Consider the following 23,419-nt stretch of genomic DNA (forward strand, 5'->3'; position numbering starts at 1 on the left):
AATATTCCTAGTTGCTGTCTTAGCACTCTTCCCTAGGACACCATCAGCAACTTCACAAATTGCTTTTCTGAAATTATTCCATCCATCTTCCACATTGTCAAATTTTAAACCCTCAAGTTTAGTACTCAGCTGTTCCTGGAATTTTTTTCTTAAATTTTCATCCTGAAGTCTACCAACATCATAACTTTCCGGGAGGGAGTTACTCTTCCGAAATTTCAGCTTTAAATTAACCTTAGACACTACTAGATGGTGATCTTTACTTTTAACATCAATAACGGCACTCCTATACACCCTAGTATCTTGTATTGATCCTGCTAGTCTTCTGTTTACAATAACATAATCAATAAGGTTTGCTGTCTTACCATCACGTGAATACCATGTCAACTTATGGGCCATTTTGTGACCAAACACCGTATTGGTTATAACTAGGTTGTTATACCTACAAAATTGCAAAAGCCTATAGCCATTACTGTTTTCTTTTCCTACACCAAAATTACCTAGGCTAGGATACCATCTATCCCTATTTCTACCAACCTGGGCATTAAAATCTCCTAGCAAAAACACCATATTTCTACCTGGTACCCTGTCTATTTGCTCCTGTAACTGTAAGTAAAATTCATCTGAGTCACTAGTATCTCCATCAGTTGGTTCAATGGGGGGATATACTACTATAACTGATACCCTAAACTTTTTAGTCATAAAATGAGCAATTAGTATTCTATTATTAATACCTTCCCAGCCTAAACAAGACTTAGCAGCTTCCTTATTCATCATGAGCCCTACTCCCTGTCTATGTACCCCATCCTTCCTTCCTGAGTAAACAAATTCTATGTCACCTAATTTCATGCTTCCTACCCCTGGGATATGAGTTTCTGAAACTCCTAATAAATCCAGTTCAAACCGTCTGAATTCGTCAGTCAAAATGTCGATGCGATAGTCATTTTTTAACGTCGTAACATTCCAAGTTCCAATTTTCATGTTCTTTAAATCTTTGAAATTATTTTGGCCTCAAGAAAAGCAGTGATCCCGGATACCAGTGCAGGATGGGGACCAACATATCTTCTCAAGTCTACACCGAAGCGCTTAAGCCGGCTTAGAACCGGACAGCAAGAAGTCCCTGGGACCTCCAGTAAGTTGGAGGCTTTGTGCAATCCTGGGCCCATCTTGGTCACAACATGGTTTTCAGCACTTGGCGATGCTCTTCTATCAACAAGAGTCGAAATCCTGCACAGACAGTCCCAAGCCTATTACCTCCGACTCATTATATATTCATGCCTACAAATATTATGCTACTACGGGGAGGCAGCTAGGAAGGGCCGCGTCCCCAGCGTACTATAATATTTGCAGACATGAATATATGACGATAACAATTTCCAGGAGGCCATAACAATTTCAATGATTTCAATAATACGCAAATAGTGACAAAGAGCGTTACGGCATTCAAGAAAACTATCTTACTGATATTTTGACGGATAAATTTAAGATGTTGTGAACTAGTTTTGCTAGAAATTCTCGAGACTCATTAATTAAGAATACGAAACATGAAACTAGGGAATAAGGAATGTAAAAATTCGTTGGAAGGATAGGATATAGACAGGAACATGTTTTTCCGACATGTGTTTTTCCTCATATAAAAAAAATGTGTTTTTTTCTAAGGGATTTTGATACCTATTTTGTTGCAAATGGGAATAGAGAGTTTAGTTCTTTTTTTTGAACGGTTTTGTGTTGCAAAAGTATATATAATATATTTTATGGAATGGATAAAAAGTAAGGAAGCTAAATCACAACGTGATTCATTGACTCAAAAATGCATGAGAGAAAAAAGGGATAAAAATAAATGGTATTGTGCTACATTGAAATATGCGTGGGTTGAGTTTTGCGGGAACACTTTTACTTTATCTTTGCTATTACCTAATTTTTTTTTAATCTAGCAGTTCTTCAGTCTGAAAACTACTCTGATTCATAACTCTAACTATCTCAACACTTATTTACATTTAAAAAACGAAAACTGTTTTAGCTAATTGAAAAATAACTAAAATTTTGAGTTCGTTACTAAGGAGAAAACGCAGGAGTTTGTGTCAGGGACGTCCAAATATAAGCAGTACGACACAAATTCGTCAAAACGGAACAATCATGTAGATTATAGTAAAACATCGCTACATAGATTATGCTATTTAGGATGTGACGGGTTTATTCAGCCAAGTCAAAAACAGGTAAAGATAACCATAAAACATAGTTTCACTGTTTAAAGAGAGCATAAGCGACAACACCATAAAAATCATGCGATTTTAGGTATAGGGGCCTACATATGCACCTAGTTTAGGCACGTAAACTTCACAATCGCGTAGGATTTGGACAGAAGATTACTACATGATCAAAATCATATATGCACAGAGATATTGCCGTTAGATGAGGGGAAGGGAAGATGGTATTATTCGAGCGAGTATCATTTTATATCCAATAATAATAACAATTTGTACTAAGAAGACTAGAGAGGAGGATCTTAAAAACTATCTTAAAGTGCAGGAATTTCGTTCTATCATCCACACACTCAGTGCAGGTATGCTCACAAGGCATGTTCACAGGTATTTAAGTTCCCAACATGCTGTTGACCGTCTTTTACACCTCAGTATTACTTGTATTTCATTGAGTCGTAGCTATGACTTCTTTATGGGGAAGATGCATTGAAAATTATTAATAACATATAATGAGCAGCCCCACCCCCCTCCCTTTACCAAAGAAAATAATATACTACACACTTCTGGAAGGAGGATATTCAATTAAAAAGGTGAAATCTAGTCCTTTTTTCTTTTGTAAATTTTCTTTTTGTTGAGCATAGACCAAGTGTGGTAATTTGTAGATGACTCAGTACAGTTTATGGCCATAATCAAATCAGCAAAATCAAAAGGAGCAAATCAGCAAGGAGCAAGGAGCAAAATCAGCTCCTTTTTCTCCTTCCTCAAATACTATTTTTTATTAACGGAAGGACCACAGATTCGGAATGTTGTAAAAAACAAGCTTGACTTGGCAGGGGAGTCCACATAGGGGTTTGAAAGTTTAGATAGTAGCAATAGAACACCAGACTTCAGATGCTTACTTTCCCTTTTCTATATAAAGCCTTAACGTTGTTTGGCTGGCACTTGAGAACGACATCCAATGACTTAATGGCGGCATCTAGGGCTTCTGACTTGATCTGGGCAGCTGCCATATTATTGTAGACTTTCAACCGGTCTTCAAGTATCTCTTGTAGTTTTTCGGGTGGCTCCTGCAAATGTGATTTCGATTAGAACATGTGACCTTAACACTTATATTCATTATTAAGCAGGCGATTTGTTCTTTTTCTTGTAATAAGAGATTAGCTTTAATGAGCTTAAGCTACTGCCCGCTTACTTCTCGAAACTGAGCATACATATCAAATGTACAAGAACACGCATACCTACAGCGACACACGTATTTAAATACAACAACTAATACTACTACTAAAAATTCACTAGAAGAAAAAGTGACCTGCGGCCAATACAGCTACACACGCTCCTCCTTCCCCCTAATATATTATAAGTTTCCCTCTTTACCCATCCCATGAAGTTGTAATTCCATTTAAATCTTAAGTCAAGACCTCCTCCCACCCTGTTTGGAAATGACCTAATTTTTCTTGGTTCCTGATGGATTGCCAAAAAGCATAATTTTTGGCAATTTGTCATCCTTCATCCGCAAACATGGAGTAGCCACCATAACGTTTCTTTCACAGTAGCCCAAGAAAGCGGGATCAAAATACATTTCTCAAATGGCTTATTGATTAGCATAAGGTCAGTCAAACGAATATTAAAGAGTATTCTTCGATGATTTCTCTGGAAAATATTTAACAAATCTTCTTCAGCCTTATTTTTAGCACCCACTTTTTAGAGCCATGGTTGACCCCTGTCACTTCCATGGCTAAAATATTCTGATTCTAATATGCAGACTTATCTTCCTATTCTTCCAAAGTTTTTTCTACTGCAAAAAAGTACCCAGTTCCACGCCTAATCTGCTTTTTGCGTCTTCAGTGCATCCACCCTCTTTTCTGATAATGCCAACCAGATAAGTAATGCTATGCACTTGATCCATTTTCTCGTTACCGAACATCACGTCATCGCCCTTATTTATACAAGCCGCTTGTTAAACTTAACATTAATTTTCTAACATTTCTTTCACCCTGAACTCTAAAAACCTAGTGAAATTCATTTCTCAATAATTTCTATCTAGAGAACTGAAATCCATTGCGTATGAGAGCTTTATCTTCCGATTTAACACCATGTTCTCTCATACCCTTTGTTGTGCTCTTTAGTACAAAGTGAAACAAAATATGCCTTCTAAGCAGGGACGGAGACACCACCAACTCCCGATTCCATATCGAACCAACTATTAGCTTCGATTCCTAGCTTAATCACAGCAACACGAATCTTGGATATAACAAAGTTAAAAACTTATCTGGTATGTCATACGAAGACAGGACCTGAAGCTATTACATCAGCGGAATTTAATGCATCTTCATAATTTATAAAACTGAGGACTAAAGGAGTCTGGTGATTCAGACGCTTCTGAGCTATTGACGTAAGAGCGAAAAGTTGGTCAACACATTCACTCTTGTTTCTAAAACCACACTGTTCTTTTTTTAAACATTATCTACTGTATCGCTTAGTGTAACAAGTATGATCGTGCAAAACAAGTGGCTTCTTAGTTAAATCATGCGTCTATAATTACCTTACTCACTCTTATCCCTTTTTGATAAAGGGTTTATTTAAAGTTTTCCTAAAATCACTATGTACTTTTTTTCTTTCAAAATTCCTATTCGTAATCTTCAGCTATTTATCCATTACTTCGCAATAACCATATTTCAAAAACTCATTTACCACGCTATCAGCACCAGAGAACTTGCTTTTTTCCCAGTGTTTTTAGTTCTGTCTCTAACTCACCCTCACAATATAAATATTTCTTCACTTCCAAATTGTCAAATTTTTTTTATTCCTTTCTATTCATTTTCTACAAATATATCAAGGCTTAACACATCCTATTCTAGATGCTTTAATCAACTCTCTTAATCAACAATTCTTCATCACTAATCAAGGCACCCAGGTGTGTAAATGTTTCAAAGCTGCCAGTAGCTGAATTCCAAAAGGTGACGTCACTTTAGCAGCATGCAACTTGTATTTTGACAGCTTGGCTTTGAGCAAAGTGTTTTTACACGTAAAAATTGCAGAAAAGTAACAAATGTAACTTAGTATAGCTTGCATTTAGAAACATCAATATCTTTCTCAATCACAATTAACAATGTTAACTAATTCTATGGGAAGCCATATACTGACCAAAATATCATACTCCATAATTTTATATGTACCATTTCTTTTGACAAATTTTTAGACTTGGACAAATATTTACTTTCAGTTGAAGAGAAGTGGAGCAAGAATAAAACTTGTTCACAAGGACAAAGGATAACAACGATTTAAAAGTAAATTTTCACATAGCGACATTAAAACTCAATGAGCTTTTAGTTTGAGCAAGTTTTGAAAACCAGCAGCGTCAGAGCTCACTCACAAAGCGAAATAGTACGTTACTTCTGTCAATGCGTGCTAAAGTCATTCCTACGTAATATTGAATTTGATACTAATCTTTAGGACTACCAATATCAGGATTAAAACCAATATAATTAAGGATCAAGATTGCATAATAGTTTTAATGAGAATATTGGAAATAACGGTATTGACAAATCAAGTGGAACACGGCCTTTTCGGAGCCAATTCAGTCAACTACTTGAGTAATGGAATAAAATTTCGGTTTTTCAGCACGATCGGTTGTGGGGAAGAAATGCCACGTCTTCTGTGCACCGAAGAGAACCCCCAAGGCCGCTTCAGTGAATGGTTTACATCTTTCATTAATAGGGGGGCCCTGCCACTGGATAACTACCTCACTGCGAAGAGTTTCAGAACTAACACTATGGCCATAAGTATATGCGTCCACAATACTGCCCATACTCTCGACAACAGATTCGCATGACGTCTTGCACATACAGAATAATAAGAGGTGAAGAAATTCGGGAATAACATCATACAGTGCTGGCTGTTCAAAAATAAGTGAAACGTTTGTAGAAACTATGAGAGGAATGCTTAGGATCTGGATTTACGCTAGAAGCACAATCTAGCCATGTTTTGTGCTGGTCCAGAACTGCAATTCGTGGCAAATTATGAAACCCTTTGAATTTGCAAGACCAACCAAGTGTCCAAGTTGACCAGATTTCCCGATCGTCAATTTAACCGAACTGATATCAAATATGTGCCCGTAATGAAAGTTCATTTGTCAACTGGGTTGTACCTATTAGTGGCAACGAAAAAGGTGAATTGAGGTCATTCAATAGTTTGTCTAGGAAGCTACAAATTTTCAGGGAAGTTGCAGCTACCGCCTCTCTAGTCATTCCTGCAGAATCTGCCAACTCAGAAAACACATCGTTATCAATCTCCGAACATGTCCCTCGTGACACAAGGGTTTCTGGTTAAAACTACGGGAACCTCATCATATAAAAAATCTGTCACTAAGGAAGACGCCACTTTCGGGAAGCAAGGAAGTAGCTGAGAATCAACTGGATCATCTGTTGACAGTTGCAACATTATTTTGGCGAGGTATGTGTTCGGTATATTCGTAATTTTCCATGGTAGGACCTCCACTTTTTAGAGTGAAAAGGAAAGGATAGATATCAATAATCCCATCTAAACTAAGTACGAAATAGGCATGTGAGATCTCATTCAAATAATCATCTTGATTGCCGCTGAGTAAGGACAACACCAGCGGATAGTTGTCCTTGAAAGTTTTGATAATTCGTGCTGAGTATGTGGCAAACCTAGCGGAGGAAAAGCACGATTGGTTCTTGAAATGGACACCTTGTATCTCGGCAAGGGTTATCATTGCTTCAAAACTTTTTCTATACCCTAAACTTTTACTTTTTTGTTAGCGGTGGATACAAAATCAAAAAGACCTGAAAACAACTCTGACGAGTTTCGGGGATCTCCTTCAGCCAATTCAACGTGATGTGCTAGATCCCAGTTAAATTTATACCAGGGAGAATCACAGAGACCAATAAGCGTCAATAGATGAGTGGGCACATATGTTCCATAAAATAGGGTCCATCTATTGCACCACCTAGAAGCTGCTGCTTGATATCTTCTACCGTCAGAGAGTGACACTTCAAAACTTCAAGCAGAGCGTGTGTGATGTATAATCCTCAACACCCACTAACGACTTGCAAGTCCACAACGACAGAATCAGGGCGTCCAGTAAAAAAAGAAGCAATGCCAACAATCTGGAAAGTTCACCTATTAGGTGTCATTTTGTCGGTAATAATAGTTTATGGTGGTGGTTATTTAGTAACGGTTAGATTTGTACTAAGGTATCTTTGCAGTTAGGAGTCAATAATTTTGGCAACAATTGGAGGAAGATTTACGACAAACATGCAACTGTGGTTCATTTCACCTATAGGAAGGCCTTTCAAACTATCAAAGTTATATTGCCTTTGTATTGAAGCTGGAAACCATGACCCCTTTAAGCTGTCGATAAGCATTCAGACTACAGATCAACCCCGTTCTATTGTTGCTACACAAAGGTTGATCCACTTTGGACTTTTTAGCAGCGCCATCTAGAAAACTTTGCTAATGAGCTGACGATTCTAGATGCTGGACTATTTTCGTCTTGAGATTTCAGAACTCCCTAGGCTGATTTGAGTCGGTAATTTTAGTTCCAAGTGAAAAACTGTAAGTGATTGGATTAATGTTGGTTCAGGTAAAACACTGTGTCCAAAGCTAAGTCTCTTCATCAAAATTTAGAAACTTAAACTGCTTGTCTACAAGTCTGAAATCTTGTCCTCGTTTGGTACTATGTGTCAATATCACCAAAGCTTTGGAACCATTACAACCACTAGGTTTGATATTTTCTAATACAGAGCTTAATGATGATATTCCTTCGCTCTGAAGCTTTTATCATGCTTATAACTAACGCTAGGTTAGTTGACTCTTTGCCACAATTCTACTTTTTTAAACAATTAAAAACTTTAGCATAAAGAGCGAGGGATTGCGGAGGGAACAACCCATTTCATATACGGAGTAATTTCTGTTCGTTTCAAGTTTTAATGTCGCTCCTTACTTTCAGTTAAAAAAACTAGTTTTTTTTTTTATTTAATTATCTCAGGATTAGCCTTCATAGAGGGTTAATAGTTGCCCAAGCATTAGAAGTTGTGAAGGTAAGCCTAGGTATTTAAACAAATTTAGATTGCCCTAATTTTAGCAGAATATCTATTCCGTAAAATTTCATTCACTTACTTAACAACTTTCCTAGACCGTATAAAAAGATCTTAAACTGCAGTTGAACCACTTAATAAAGCATGGACGCCCGTCAAAATATTGCAGGGTGGAGGGCACCAGAATAGCAATAGTATGTAGAAGAGGAGGAGTGGAATACATTTGAAGATAAAAGGTTATATGCATAACAAAATTATCAAGGAAAAAAGAAAAGTACTTAATTTTTAGATTAATATTTAATTTTTAAAAGCAAAGTTCACCATATTTTTAAATGGCGAAGATGCCGGGCAAAAAGGGTAACGGCGGTATAATACATGAGTACCATTTAATCTATCATGCATTCAATAAGTATGTATTTAAGATTATCATATTATGCTCAAAACCTAGAGTAAAAGAAAATCACTCACGCTAAATTGCAGAAAATAAGAGAATAATGTATCATCTTAACGGTCCATTTAATTTCTGACTATAATGACGGTTATATTTTAAAAGAGCATAAAAAAGGTCTCGAGTGGTATGTATAGTTGATGTACATACCACTCGAGTGGTATGTACATGCTACAGTTGATAGCTCAAAATTTTAGCCATCGAAATACATAAACATAACAACGTTCCAAGTTGTACTATCTAGCTACTTACTGAAACGCCTTCATTTTCGGAGTCCAGAAAATCTAATGCTCTTCGGTAGCATATGATGGCCTTCGAGTATTCACTTCTGGCATACCACCAATTTCCTCGCTCCCTTTTCTTGTTCCTAAGCAACAGAAAGAAAAACAATTCAACAGGAAATTCAGGCAGACCTAATCCTTTAAAGCCAAAGTTTCCTAAATTAAAAATCCACAACATATAAGATAAAAACATAAGAGACGTTCTAATCCCAGCCAGATAGGACTGGAATTCCAGCCTCAACTTCCAATTAATAAGCTCTCATTTAATGGGGTTTTACACACCAAATTTTTTTGGTGAATAGAAACGACTAAGACGCAGAGCACTAAGACATAACAGATACACAAGACGCGCGTGCAGTCAGACGACTGTTGTCTTTGGTGTAAAAATCCTTTGCTATTTGATAGATTACCGTAAACTATACCAAAAACAGTAACTGTGGAAATAAATATTTAAAAGAAAAAAACTGAGGAACAAAACACTCAAATAAGTCTTGTACATACGCGGTTCTTTTCCTGCTCCTTTTTACACATATGATGAAAAAATTATATGGACTACCTTAGCATACGTAATAGAGTTAATCATCTCAAATTCTGGACGCAAGGAGGGGGAGGGGAGAAGGAATAGGGGACGCTCCCCTGGGAAAGAAGGAGACATTTAAAAAGGACTATAAGAATAGAGAAATATCCACATTTCAATGTGGATATTTATATATATTTTCAAAGGGGGCTACGGGGCAACACCCTCTTAAGATAAAGTACAGTTTTTGTTTATTTTGAGTTTTAATGTTGAATGATGTTTAGTAAACGAAAAATCGCTAGCGTCTCTTCGATTATTTTTTTTTTACAAAACCGTAACCCCCCCCCCCCAAAAAAAAAGAAAAGGATGTGATTGATGAATGTTGGCAAGATCAACGATGTTTGACTTGAAAATTGTCAGTTTGAGTCTTAAACAGACTTCGAGCTCCAAATTGTATTTATCCATCCGTATTAAAAAAAAAAACATAAATAAAATGGCTGAAGCCATACCAAAAAGTTAATAATGAGCGAAGTAGCGTTGACTTAGTAAGGGATCATTGTGTACCCCATGTATTATTTATTTTTTACAAGAAGGCTCGCCACTCCTCGAGGGAGAAGGTCTTCGAGGAAGAAGAACAAGCATGTTTGTTGGTAAAAAAAAAAAATAATGTTATTCTGAACACCATAAATAATTTTAATTAGTTATTAATTAATTAAGTAGTAGACACATTCATAACTTAATTAATTTTAATTGATTGTTATTAATTCCAGGAAAATAGAATTAGTTTAAAAATTTGTAATAGCTTCTTTTTATCAGTCAATAATAAACAGAAAATAAACTAAAATTCAATAATAAATTTAAAAATCTGAACATCCTATCTCGTTTAGAGATAAATTAACAGAATATATTATTTACCCTTGATGACAGGTACCTCTTATTTTATTTTTATATATATATATATATATATATATATATATATATATATATATATATATATATTTATATATATATATATATATATATATATATATATATATATATATATATATATATATATATATATGTTTTTAAGTACGTAAAACTTGCGAATATACAACATTCTTTGCAGTCCCATTGTCTGTGCATATAAATAGACTGTCAGGTTTACCGACTCTTGAACATGCAATATATAATGGTCCATGGGAAAACAATCCGTATTCAGATCTATACCTCATGATTCTAATGATTGCCCTTGAGCTTTGTTGATGGTGATTGCTAATCGACCATTCCCTTTGTTGCCGTCGTCATTTATATGTCCCCCTGTGCCCCCCGGCGTCCCCATTGTAGTTGTGTCCCTGTGTCCCGGTCGTCATTTATATTCCCTGTGTCCCGGTCGTCATTTGTGTCCCGGTGTCCCAGTCTGTGATTTCTCTTTGAGTGTTCCCGGCGTCATTTTTATTCCTTGTGTCCCGGTGTCCCGGTCGTCATTTGTGTCCCGGTGTCCCGGTCTGTATATACATTCGTTTTTGAATTGGTCTTTTGTTTAGTTTTTAGTTTTTTACCTTTTTTATGGCACTTGGTATTAACCAAGTGACATATAGCAGTCGCCAATTCTGTCGGTCTGTCGGTCCTGGTTTTGCTACTTTAGGCACTTCCAGGTAAGCTAGGACGATGAAATTTGGCAAGCGTATCAGGGACCGGACCAGATTAAATTAGAAATAGTCGTTTTCCCGATTTGACCATCTGGGGGGGGGGAGTGGGGGCCCGGTTAATTCGCAAAAAATAGAAAAAATGAAGTATTTTTAACTTATCAGCGGGTGATTGGATCTTAATGAAATTTGATGTTTGGAATGATATTGTGTCTCAGAGCTCTTATTTTAAATCCCGACCGGATCTGATGACATTGGGGGGAGTTGGAGGGGGAAAATCTAAAGTCCCGGTTTTTCTACTTTAGGCACTTCCAGGTAAGCTAGGACGATGAAATTTGGCAAGCGTATCAGGGACCGGATCAGATTAAATTAGAAATAGTTGTTTTCCCGATTTGACCATCTGGGGGGGGGGTCGGTTAATTCGGAAAAATAGAAAAAATGAAGTATTTTTAACTTATGAGTGAGTGATTGGATCTTAATGAAATTTGATGTTTGGAATGATATTGTGTCTCAGAGCTCTTGTTTTAAATCCCGACTGGGTCTGATGACATTGGGGGGAGTTGGAGGGGGGAAACCTAAAATCTTGGAAAACACTTAGAGTAGAGGGATCGGGATGAAACTTGATGGACAAAATAAGCGCAAGTCCCAGATACATGATTGACATAATTGGAACTGACTTGCTCTCTTTGGGGTAGTTGGGGGGGGGGGGGGGAGTAAGTCTTAAAAATTAGAAAAATGAGGTATTTTCAACTTACGAACGGGTGATCGGATCTCAATGAAATTTGATGTTTAGAAGGATATCGTGTCTTAGAGCTCTTATTTTAAATCCCGACCGGATCTGGTGATGGGGGCGGGGAGTTGGGAGGGGGAAACCTAAAACTTGGAAAACACTTAGAGAGGAGGGATCGGGATGAAACATGGTGGGAAAAATAAACACAAGTCCTAGATAGATGATTGACATAAACGGAACGGATCCGCTCTCTTTTGGGTAGTTGGGGGGGGGGTATTTCTGAAAAAAAAGGTTTTTTTAACTTACGAACGGGTGATCGGATCTCAATGAAATTTGATATTTAGATGGATATCGTGGCTCAGAGCTCTTATTTTAAATCCGACCGGATCTGGTGACATTAGGGGGGGGGGGAGTTGAGAGGGAGAAACCTAAAAATTGGAAAACACTTAGAGTGGAGGGATCGGGATGAAACTTGGTGGAAAAAAAAACGAGTCCTAGATACATGATTGACATAACCAGAACGGATCCGCTCTCTTTGGGGTAGTTGGGGGGGGGGGGGTTAATTCTGAAAAATTAGGAAAAATGAGGTATTTTTAACTTACGAACGGGTGATTGGATCTCCATGAAATTTGATTTTTAGAAGGATATCGTGTCTCAAAGCTCTTATTTTAAATCCTGACCGGATCTGGTGACATTGGGGGAAGTTTGGAGTGGGGTGACCTAAAATGATGGGAAACGCTTAGATTGGAGGGATTGGGATGAAACTTGGTTGGAAAAATAAGCAGAAGTCTTGCATACGTAATTTACATAATTGGAACGGATCCGCTCAATTGCGGGGGGGGGGGAATTCTGAAAAATTAGAAAAATGACGTATTTTTAACTTACGAAGGAGTGATCGGATCTTCATGAAACTTCATATTTAGAAGGACCTCGTAACTCCGATATCTTATTTTAAATCTCAACCGGATCATGCGTAATTGGGGGGGGGGCAGTTGGGGGGGGGGGACCGGAAATCTTAGAAAATACTTAAAGCGGTGAGATCAGGATGAAACTGGATGGGAAGAATAGAAAACTGTCTAAGATATGTGACTGACATAACTTGACCGGATCCAGATTCTGACGTAGTTCCAGTAAGGAAAGTCTTCAATGGCTCTGGTGGTGCAGCCAATAGAGGAAGTTTAACTTTTCCTGAGGCGCAACACATTCCCATTGTTTCACCATTGAATTTCAAGGCCTTGCAATAGGGACAAATTTTAGACATTGTCCCGATTTGAACACATCTACTCAAGCTATAATCATCGACTGGGTTGTACCTGAATGCCAGGCGATAACTTTCAGGTTGCTCTGATTCCTCGGCACGCTTTCTTTTCTTACTTTCTCTATCAGCAGCAAGCCTGATTTCTTGCTGTTCTTGTGATTCCTCGGCACGCTTTCTTTTCTTACTTTCTCTATCAGCAGCAAGCCTGATTTCTTGCTGTTCTTGTAATTCCTCGGCACGCCTTCTTTTTTCACTTTCTCTTTTAGCAGCAAGTCTGCTTCCGCGTTGCTCTGGTAGTTCCTCGGCACGCTTTCTGTTCTTTCTTTCTCTATCAGCCTCAAGCCTGAAACTATAAACTAAAAAAAAACTTAAAAAAAAGGGAAAAACTGAAAAATAGAAGAGAAAAAGAAAACTAATAAAATTAAGAATAAAAATAAAAAAATAAAAAAGATAAAAACTAAAAAAAAAGTAAAAAGAAAAAACGAAAAAAAACTAAAAAAGCTAAAAAAAAAGGTAAAAACCAATAAAAAACTAAAAAGAAAAAAACTAAAAAAAAATTTCATCTAAAAAACTAAAAAAAACTAAAAAAGGTAAAAACTAAAAGAACTAAAAAAGAAAAAAAAAAACTAAAAAAAGGAAGAAAACTGAAAAATAAAGGAGAAAAAGAAAACTAAAAAAATATAAATAAAAATAAAAAAACGAAAAAGATAAAAACTTCAAAAAAAACTAAAAAGAAAAAAGAAAAAAACTACAAAACCTAAAAAAAGGTCAAAACCAATAAAAAAAACTAAAGGGGGAACACTGGGACACAAATGACCACCGGGATACTGGGAATATAAATGACGACCGGGACACAGGGAATGTTTAATTAGCAATCACCATCAACAAAGCTCAAGGGCAATCATTAGAATCATGAGGTATAGATCTGAATATGGATTGTTTTTCCCATGGACAATTATATGTTGCATGTTCAAGAGTCGGTAGACCTGACAATCTAAATAAATGACGACACTCAAAGAGAAAGCGACCGGGACAAAAGGAATGTTCGATTAGCAATCAACAAAGCACCGGGGCACAGGGAGTATAAATGACGACGACCGGGACACAGGGACATAACTACAAAGGGGACGCCGGGGTGCACAGGGGGATATATAAATGACGATGGCGACTCAGGGAATGGTCGGTTAGCAATCACCATCAACAAAGCTCAAGGGCAATCATTAGAATCATGAGGTATAGATCTGAATACGGATTGTTTTCCCATGGACCATTATATGTTGCATGTTCAAGAGTCGGTAAACCTGACAATCTATTTATATGCACAGACAATGGGACAGCAAAGAATGTTGTATATTGGCAAGTTTTACGTAGTTAAAAACATATATATATATATATATATATATATATATATATATATATATATATATATATATATATATATATCTATATTCACAGGTGGGACATAGGGACACAACAACAATGGCGCGTAACTAATATGGCGCGTAACGACTTACGCGCGCGGGGGGGCTTAGGGGGCGCGAAGCGCCCCCACCAACTAGGTGTTGGGGTGGCGCGAAGCGCCACCCCAACAGCTAGTAGGTAATATAAATGACGACCGGGACACTCAAAGAGAAAGTGACCGGGACACAAGGAATGTTCGATTAGCAATCACCATCAACAAAGCACCGGGACACAAATGACGACCGGGACACAGGGAGTATAAATGACGACCAGGACATAAGTAAAAAAAACTAAAAAATCTAAAACAAAGGTAAAAACTACAAAAAAACTAAAAAGAAAAAAAAACTAAAAACTAATAAAAAAAAACTAAAAAAGCTAAAAAACTAAAAAAACTAGAAAAGAAAAAAAAAGAAAAAAGGGAAAAAAAATGAAAAATAAAGGAGAAAAACAAAACTAAAAAAAAATAAAAATAAAAAAAAACTAAAAAGAAAAAAAACTAAAAAAACTAAAAAAACTAAAAAAAAGTAAAAACCAAAAAAAAAAAAATAAAAAGAAAAAAAGGGGAAAAATACAAAAATTTATTTCATCATATACCATTTCAAAAACGAATGTATATACAGACCGGGACACCGGGATACAAATGACGACCGGGACACAGGGAATATAAATGGCGACCGGGACACAGGGACACAACTACAACGGGGACGCCGGGGGGCACAAGGGGATATAAATGACGACCAGGACACCGGGACACAAGGAATATAAATGAAGCCCGGGACACTCAAAGAGAAATCACAGACTGTTTAGGCAGGAATGTTTAGGCAGATTTTACTAATTGAGCCCTCAATGCTAATTGAGGGCTACTATTTTAACAGCCTCTATTTTTCGGCTGGTTATCATATTTACGAATTTTTCACTGTTTATTAGAATATAAATTAGCAAGTCTTTTCCACTGAATGTTTTTAAGTTTATTTTGGCCTCTGTGATCACCTTCATTATTGAAACTTTGTTTTTGGATTATTCTTAGGAAAGATTTAATGACAAAGTGACTGAGCATGAAAAAACAAAGGAATTTGAAGTTCAACTATAAAATAGAGAATTTAAAAGAAAAATCTGTTAAATATTGTGCATAGTGATTAAACATACATAAATATTGAATACATAAATATTGTACATAGTATTGTACATAAATATTGTACATATGTGATACATTGAGCAATCAGCAAAACGAGAGATTCAAAAATAGGGGAAAAAATTAAAGTAGAATTAAGATATTAAAAATAAGAAAAATAAACCATCACAGACCAAAAACAGAAAAAAGGGTCCTAGTGCCAAAGGAAGCCAAACCGCGAAAGTATATGTAGGCGATGAAGATTTATTTCAAATTAGATTTTTACAGTTTGATGGTATTTTTATAGTGCTGAATTGACTTTTCAGCTTCTCTACTTTTTAGTAAACAAAATGAACATTTTCTATCAATTCTTTAGCACTACTTTTTGTTCACTAGAGTCACCTATAAACGTAGATTTGGAGGAACTAAAATTATGACGGTGACCACATTACTCTTTACCAAACAAATTTTAACATACGCAAATCTGCACCCACAACTCCTTAGCCCTAAACTCTTTAGCCCCACAATTCTTCCATCGCCACCCACAACTCCGCAGCAGTTAGAAATTCTCATTTGCATCAAAGTCTAATTTTTTGTCAAAGCCGCAATGGCTCCACTTTTCACCATAATTTGTAGTTAAGGGTTTGTTATTCTTTTGACTACAAGTTTATTACTAGATTTTTCCCCAAAAAATGTTTACTAAGGATACTTGCTGACATTTTCCTGTTAGTTCGTAAAAACAAAAGTTTTGGCAACAAAAATAATTATATTCGTAAAATATTAAAAAAAAATGGTGATAGAAACAAAAATTGTGTTAACAAATTAAAAAAAAGCATAATAATTGGATAAAAAGTTGAAAAAAGAAACTCTCAAGCTTGGAAGTCAGAATTTCTGATTTGCATCAAAGACTAATTTTTTGTCAAAGCCGCAATTGCTCCACTTTTCACCATATTTTGTTGTCAATAGTTTATTATTCTTTTGACTACAACGTTATTACTAGATTTTTTCCCAAAAAGTGTTTAAGGATACTTGCTGACATTTTCCTGTCAGGCGACAAATGATTTTGTCGCTAACAGAAGTGTTGGCGACAAAATCATTAAGTTTGTAAATTATTTAAAAAGTTTGGTAACAGAAACAAAAATTATGTTAACAAAAAGAGTATAGCAATTGGATGAAAATTTGAAAAAAAAAACTATAAGCTTGGAAAAAATATCGTTTTTTATAGCTTATATAAACAACCTGAAACCTGGCTTTGGTAAAAACTGAGGAGAATGATGCTTTGCGGCCATGTGACAAATTTAAATCAGGGTGCGCCTAATTGTTGTTAATATTAATTTAATTTAATTTAAAGTTGTTAATTTAATAAGCACAGCCTACTACGAAAGCACATCAGTGAAGGGATTTCTGGAAAATCAAACAATTTCTTAGATTATTATAAGAGACATGTGTCATGGATTCCTTATCTATGAAAAGTAGGTGTTATAAAATTAAATTTTATAATATTAAATTAAATATATTCTTTAAATTTTAAAAATCTGGTGCTACTTAAATGTAAATAATATCGGAAAAGTCCTCCGGGCAGGTATGAACCATCGTGATGATTTTCTTAAATAATCAGTTTTTGTGTTTTTTCACGTTTTATTGCTATACATTTTTCGCTTGTTTTGTGTAGATTTTTTTTTTCAATTTTTCCCAGTTTAGTTTTCTTTTCTTCTTTATTTTTTAGTTTTTCTCTCCTTTCTTTTTCTTTTTTTCTTTTTTAGTTTTTAGTTTTTTTCTTTTTTTAGTTTCTTATCTTTTTACTTTTCTTTTTTGGTTATTTTTTCTTTTTTAGTTTTTTTCTTCTTTATACTTTTTTTTAAGATTTTCAGTTTTTTTTGTTTTTCTTTTTAGTTTTTTTTTTTTAGTTTTTTACCTTTTTTAGTTTTTTTAGTGTTTTTTTCTTTTATAACAATAATAAGGGGTAACGGTGTAACGGTAAAGATAGTGTAACAGACGGCCGGACCGACACTACATTTTTTTTTTATATATAGATAGATAGATGGATATATTTTTTTTGGTTAGTAGATTTAGTTTTTCTTTTCTTCTTCTATTTTTTTTCCTTTTTTAGTTTTTTCCTTTTTTTCTTTTTTATTTTTCTACATTTCTTTTTTGTTAGTTTTTTTCTTTTTTTCTTTTGTTAATAGATTTAGTTTTTCTTTTTTTTTCTTTTGGTTTATATTTTTTTCTTTTTTTTAGTTTTTTCTTTTTTTTCATTTATTTATAAAGATGGAATCAAACAGTTCGCCATTGAGGCAATTGCCATTGAATTGCCTAAGCTCAATTGTCATTGAGCTTAGTTTTTCTTTTTTTTCCTCATTTTTATTTTTTTCCTTTTTTCAATTTTTTCGTTTTTTAGTTTTTCTTTTTTAATTTTTCTTTTTCAGTTTTTTTACTTTTTTTTTCTTTTTTTCTTTTGATTTTTTATTTTCTTTAGTTTTCGTCTTTTTTTTCTTTTTTTAGTCCTTTCTTTTTTAGTTTTTCGTTTTTTCATTTTTTTTTGTTTTTAGTTTTTTTCCATTTTTAATTTTTTCTTTTTTTAGTTTCGTCTTTTTCTTTCTTTGATTTTTTGTATTTTTTTATTTTTTTAGTTGTTTTTAGTCTTTCTTTTTTCTTTTTAGTTCTTTTTTAGTTTTTTTTTCTCTTTAGTTCTTTTTTAGTTTTCCTTTAGATTTTCTTATTTTTTTATTTTTTTCTTGTTTTTTTTTTTTTAGTTTTTGTCCTTTTTGTTAGTTTTCTTTTATTTTTTTTGTTTTCTTCGTTTTTTTTTCTTTAGTTTTTTTTAGTTTATTTCTTGTTTTAGTTTTCTTTTATTTCTCTTATTTTTTTCAGTTTTTTTTCCTTTTTTATAGAAGATAGTGTAACAGATATACATGCAACTTATTTTCATATAGATAGATATGAGGGGGTTGAACCCCTCGTTAGTACCTCGCTCTTTACACTAAAGTTTAAATATTGTCCCAATGCATTAAGAATGACCCCTGAATCACTAAAGACGTAGAATAAATAGTTGAAATTAGTAAAAATACTTCAGCGTAAAGAGCGAGGTACTAGGAGGAGGTGAGAACCTCATATGCGTAATAATTCCTGTTCGTTTTAAGTTTTAATGCTGCTCCTTACTTCCAGTTGAAAAAAAAACTTTTTCATATTTATTCTTTCATTGTTTCTTTTTAATAATGCTAGGAAATCCTGAGCTTCGTTCATGGAAATTTTCTTCCCCCATGACAAATTCCTCCAAGGAAAGTTCCCCCAACATATCCCCTCTTCTCAACCACTCTCCCAACCAACAAATCCCCCTGAAAACGTCTGTACACTTCCAAATAACCATTACTATATGTAAGCACTAGTTTGTAACTTGTAGCTCCTCCCACGGGGACAGTGGGGGAGTAAGTCGTCACTAAAGACATAGTTATAAGGTTTTTCGACTACGCTGAACAAAATAGTTATCTCAGTATTTTGATCCGCTGACTTTGGGAAAATAATTAGCGTGGGAGGGGGCCTAGGTGCCCTTTAATTTTTTTAGTCACTTAAAAAGGGCACTAGAACACTTTATTTCCGTTAGAATGAGCCCTCTTGCAACATTCTAGGACAACTGGGTCGATACGATCACCCATGGGGAAAAAAAACTAAAAACAAAAAAACAAACAAACAAATAAACACGCATCCTTGATCTGCCTTCTGGCAAAAAATACAAAATTCCACATTTTTGTAGATAAGAGCTTGAAACTTCTACAGTAGGGTTCTCTGATGCGTTGAATCTGATGGTGTGATTTTCGTTAAGCTTCTATGCCTTGTAGGGGGTGTTTCCCCCTCTGTTCTTAAATAAGGCAAATTTTCTCAGGCTCGTAACTTTTGATGGATAAGACTAAATTTGATGAAACTTATATATTTAGAATCAGCATTAAAATACAATACTTTCGATGTAGCTATTGATATCATAATTCCTTTTCTTAGAGGTTTGATTACTATTGAGCCGGGTTGCTCCTTACTACAGTTCGTTAACACGAACTGTTTGATAAAACAAAATAGAAAGTGAAGAAACTTATTAGAATTTAAAAGTACACAACCATATTCCTTTTAAAACAGATACATAATAACGCCAATCTCGGTATTTGAAAAGATGTCTCACTTTCTTTGTGAAACAAAGCTCTTGTGTCTTTTGGGCCAATTTACGTCTTATATCTTTGGCCAAATGTGAAGAAAATAAAATTGACAAGTTAAAAATTTAGAAGACAAAAATATGTATTTTATTTATTCACATGATAAAAATTGTCTCAAGTTAGATGGAAACGATATAACAAATTGATTCAAACATAAGAAAAAAATTATTGGTTCTTACATAGAATTGGCTCTTACATACATTGGTCCTTGCGACAGGCAGGATTGAACCTTAACCCCATCATTTGGAGCCGTGGCCTAACCCACAGCGCTATCACAAGGTACCTTATATGTTGATTTTTAGAATAGACTGTTCACATACTTTTGATAAAAAAAAAATGTAAAGGATGATGTAGACTTGTTTTAAGTTATATAGTAATGTATGCAGGTTGTCATATACATTCTTCAAAATCTAGAGAAGGGAGACAAATTGTCACTGTCTCATAATATTGCTGTTATCATTAATTTTTGTTAAACTTTAAAGCATAATATAATAGTTAGCAATGCTAAATCAGCATCATCGAGTAATTCCTTCACACTTAAAAACTTATTTAAAAATTCATTTTTTAAGTTTTTGGTCACTATGGGCTTCACTCTTTACTATATCGCTGCAACTATGACGCATACCTCAAAACAATCGACTTATTACGGCTTTTCCCTAAATACAAAATATGTAGAATTCATTCAGGTCAAATTAAGGATAGAGAAAGTCAGAAAAGAAAGCGTGCCGAGGAACTATCAGCAGCAAGTTTTTTGGCATAGACTCTTTGAGCATCTTCATCAGTCATTGTAAACTTAAACATTAATAGATTTCTACGTGAACATATGTCTTATATAACTTGAATGACGTCACCGTCAAAGCAAAATGACGACAACTAATTTCATGACGTCAGCCGACACAGAAACATGACGTCACCTGACAACTAATTTCATGACGTCAGCCGACACAGAAACATGACGTCACCTGATCCACAGATCCACAGACAGACAACTTATTTTTATATATATAGATATATATATATATATATATATATATATATATATATATATATATATATATACTAGCTGTTGGGGTGGCGCTTCGCGACACCTCAAAACCTAGTTGGTGGGGGCGCTTCGCGCCCCCTCCCCCCCCAAGCCCCCCCGCGCGCGTAAGTCGTTACGCGCCATATTAGTTACGCGCCATTGTGGTTGTGTCCCTATGTCCCACCTGTGATATATATATATATATATATATATATATATATATATATATATATATATATATATATATATATATATATATATATATATATATATATATATATATATATATATATATATATATATATATATATATATATATATATATATATATATATATATATATATATATATATATATATATATATATATATATATATATATATATATATATATATATATATATATATATATATATATATATATATATATATATATATATATAGCTTCTATTTGGGAGGATTTAAACCAAGCCCATTCTAAGGAAACAAAAAAGAGATCATGGAGTTAGCTGTAGAGTTTTTGCGGTAACATTTTGATTTCTATTTTGGATCCTTTTATCCCTCTCGCATCAATTCCCATTTGGTAGACTTAATTTTGGATGCATTTCTTCAGTGTTCCTTTAAAAACTTCAAGAATTTTGTCATCCTTGCTCTACATCGTTTCTATTATTTGATTTTGCTTCTTTGGTTTTAGACGTTGTTTTAGGCATCACTTCTACTTCTAAGAGGAGCCTTGTATTGCTGCCTTTCCTATTGTAGAAAGGCAACAACAGATACCGCAAAAAAAAATGACAAATATACACAGGACGAGCGTTCAGTCAGACGATTTTTGCCTGTTGTCTACAGATCCCTTGCTATTTAATAGATTAACGTAAACAATATCAAGAAGAGTAACTGCGAAAATAGCCATTAAAAAAAAAAGAAAAAAAAGTGGAACAAACGCTGCATACGTCTTGTACGCACGTGGTTCTTTTCCTGCTTCTATTTGAAGTTTGGTGCACATATGAAAAAATTTATAAAGACAAAAAAACTATTCTCTTAGCAAATTTAATATAATCCCTCTGATGTTAGATCATGGAAGCCAGCAGAAGGAGAAGGGCAGGAATAGGGACAACCCCCTTCCCTTATGTAAACAAGAAGACAATGGAGAATGACAAATATACACATTTAAATCTATTTAAAAATAGGGGGTAGTGGCGACCAACCCTTGATATAAAGGGCCGTTTCCTATCATTATCAGTTTTATTGCTTTAGATGCTGTATTTTGGCAATTTATTTTCTATTTCTGTGAAGAGTCTTGCTGTACTTGCAGTACTGTGAACAGTACTTAATGTACTGTTTTGATTTTTTTTTTTTTTTTTTTTTTTTTTTAGCTTTTACTTGACATATAAAGCGAATTCGGCTCTATAGAGCTTGTGATAGTCTTTTGCAAATAAATATTATCTTATCTTATCTCCTCATCTACTTCACTAGCATAAACTTTAAAATGCCTTCACGATTCTTAAACAAGAGCAAAGAGCTCATATGGCACTTGTGACGAGGTCGGAAGAGCCAAGAGATCATATGGCATGAGCTCTAGCAAAATTCTAAGACTCAATAGATTGATTTAAAAGGAAAATCAGAGGCTTAATGCCGGTTGGGATTTAAAATAAAAGCTCTGAGACACGAGGTCCTTCTAAATATCAAAATTCAGTAAGATCCGATCACCCACTCGTAAGTTAAAAATACCTCATTTTTTCTAATTTTTCCTCTCCCTTCAGCCCCCCAGATGGTCAAATCAGGGAAAACGACTTTATCAAGTCAATCTGTGCAGGTCCCTGATACGCCTACCAATTTTCATCGTCCTAGCACGTCCAGAAGCACCAAACTCGCCAAAGCACTGGACCCCCCCCCCCTAACTCCCCCAAAGAGATCAGATCCAGTCCGGTTACGTCAATCACGTATCTACAACATTTGCTTATGCTACCCAACAAGTTTCATCCCGATCTCTCCACTCTAAGTGTTTTCCAAGATTTCCAGTTTCCCCTTCTAACTCCCCCCAGTGTCACCAGATCTGGTCGTGGTTTAAAATAAGAGCTCTGAGACATGAGTTCCTTCTAAACATTAAATTTCATTAAGATCCGGTCACCCGTTCTTAAGTTAAAAATACCTTAATTTTTCTATTTTTTCCGAATTATCCCCCCCCCCAACACCCCCAAAGAGAGTGGATCCATTCAAATTACGTCAATCACGTATCTAGAACTTGTGCTTATTCTTCCCATCAAGTTTCATCCCGATCTCTCCACTATAAGTGTTTTCTAAGATTTTCGGTTTCCAAGATTCCTGTTTCCTCCCTCAGCCCCTATGTCCCCGGATCCGATTCGAATTGAAAACGGAGCTCCTGAGACATATGATCTCTCTATATATCAAGTTTCATTAAGATCCGATCACCCATTCTTAAGATAAAAACACCTGAATTTTCACGTTTTCCAAGATTTCCGGTTTCCTCCACTAACTCCCCCCGAAG

The 23,419-nt window shown here is 35.0% G+C and overlaps 1 protein-coding gene across 6 annotated transcripts in view; it reads right to left on the reverse strand.

Moving 5' to 3' along the window:
- The window catches only part of LOC136033011 (peptidyl-prolyl cis-trans isomerase FKBP8-like), a 62,231-nt gene that overhangs the window by 20,248 nt on the left and 18,564 nt on the right, over positions 1-23,419 (reverse strand). For all 6 annotated transcript variants that reach the window (XM_065713547.1, XM_065713546.1, XM_065713550.1 and 3 more), the window contains 2 exons: positions 8,958-9,072; positions 3,098-3,265 (listed from right to left, as the gene is read on the reverse strand). In XM_065713547.1, coding sequence (XP_065569619.1) covers positions 3,098-3,265; positions 8,958-9,072 — 283 coding nt within the window. The remainder of the gene's footprint in view (positions 1-3,097; positions 3,266-8,957; positions 9,073-23,419) is intronic.

This window comes from Artemia franciscana, chromosome 11, assembly GCF_032884065.1.
Source record: "Artemia franciscana chromosome 11, ASM3288406v1, whole genome shotgun sequence".
Classification (NCBI taxonomy): domain Eukaryota; kingdom Metazoa; phylum Arthropoda; class Branchiopoda; order Anostraca; family Artemiidae; genus Artemia; species Artemia franciscana.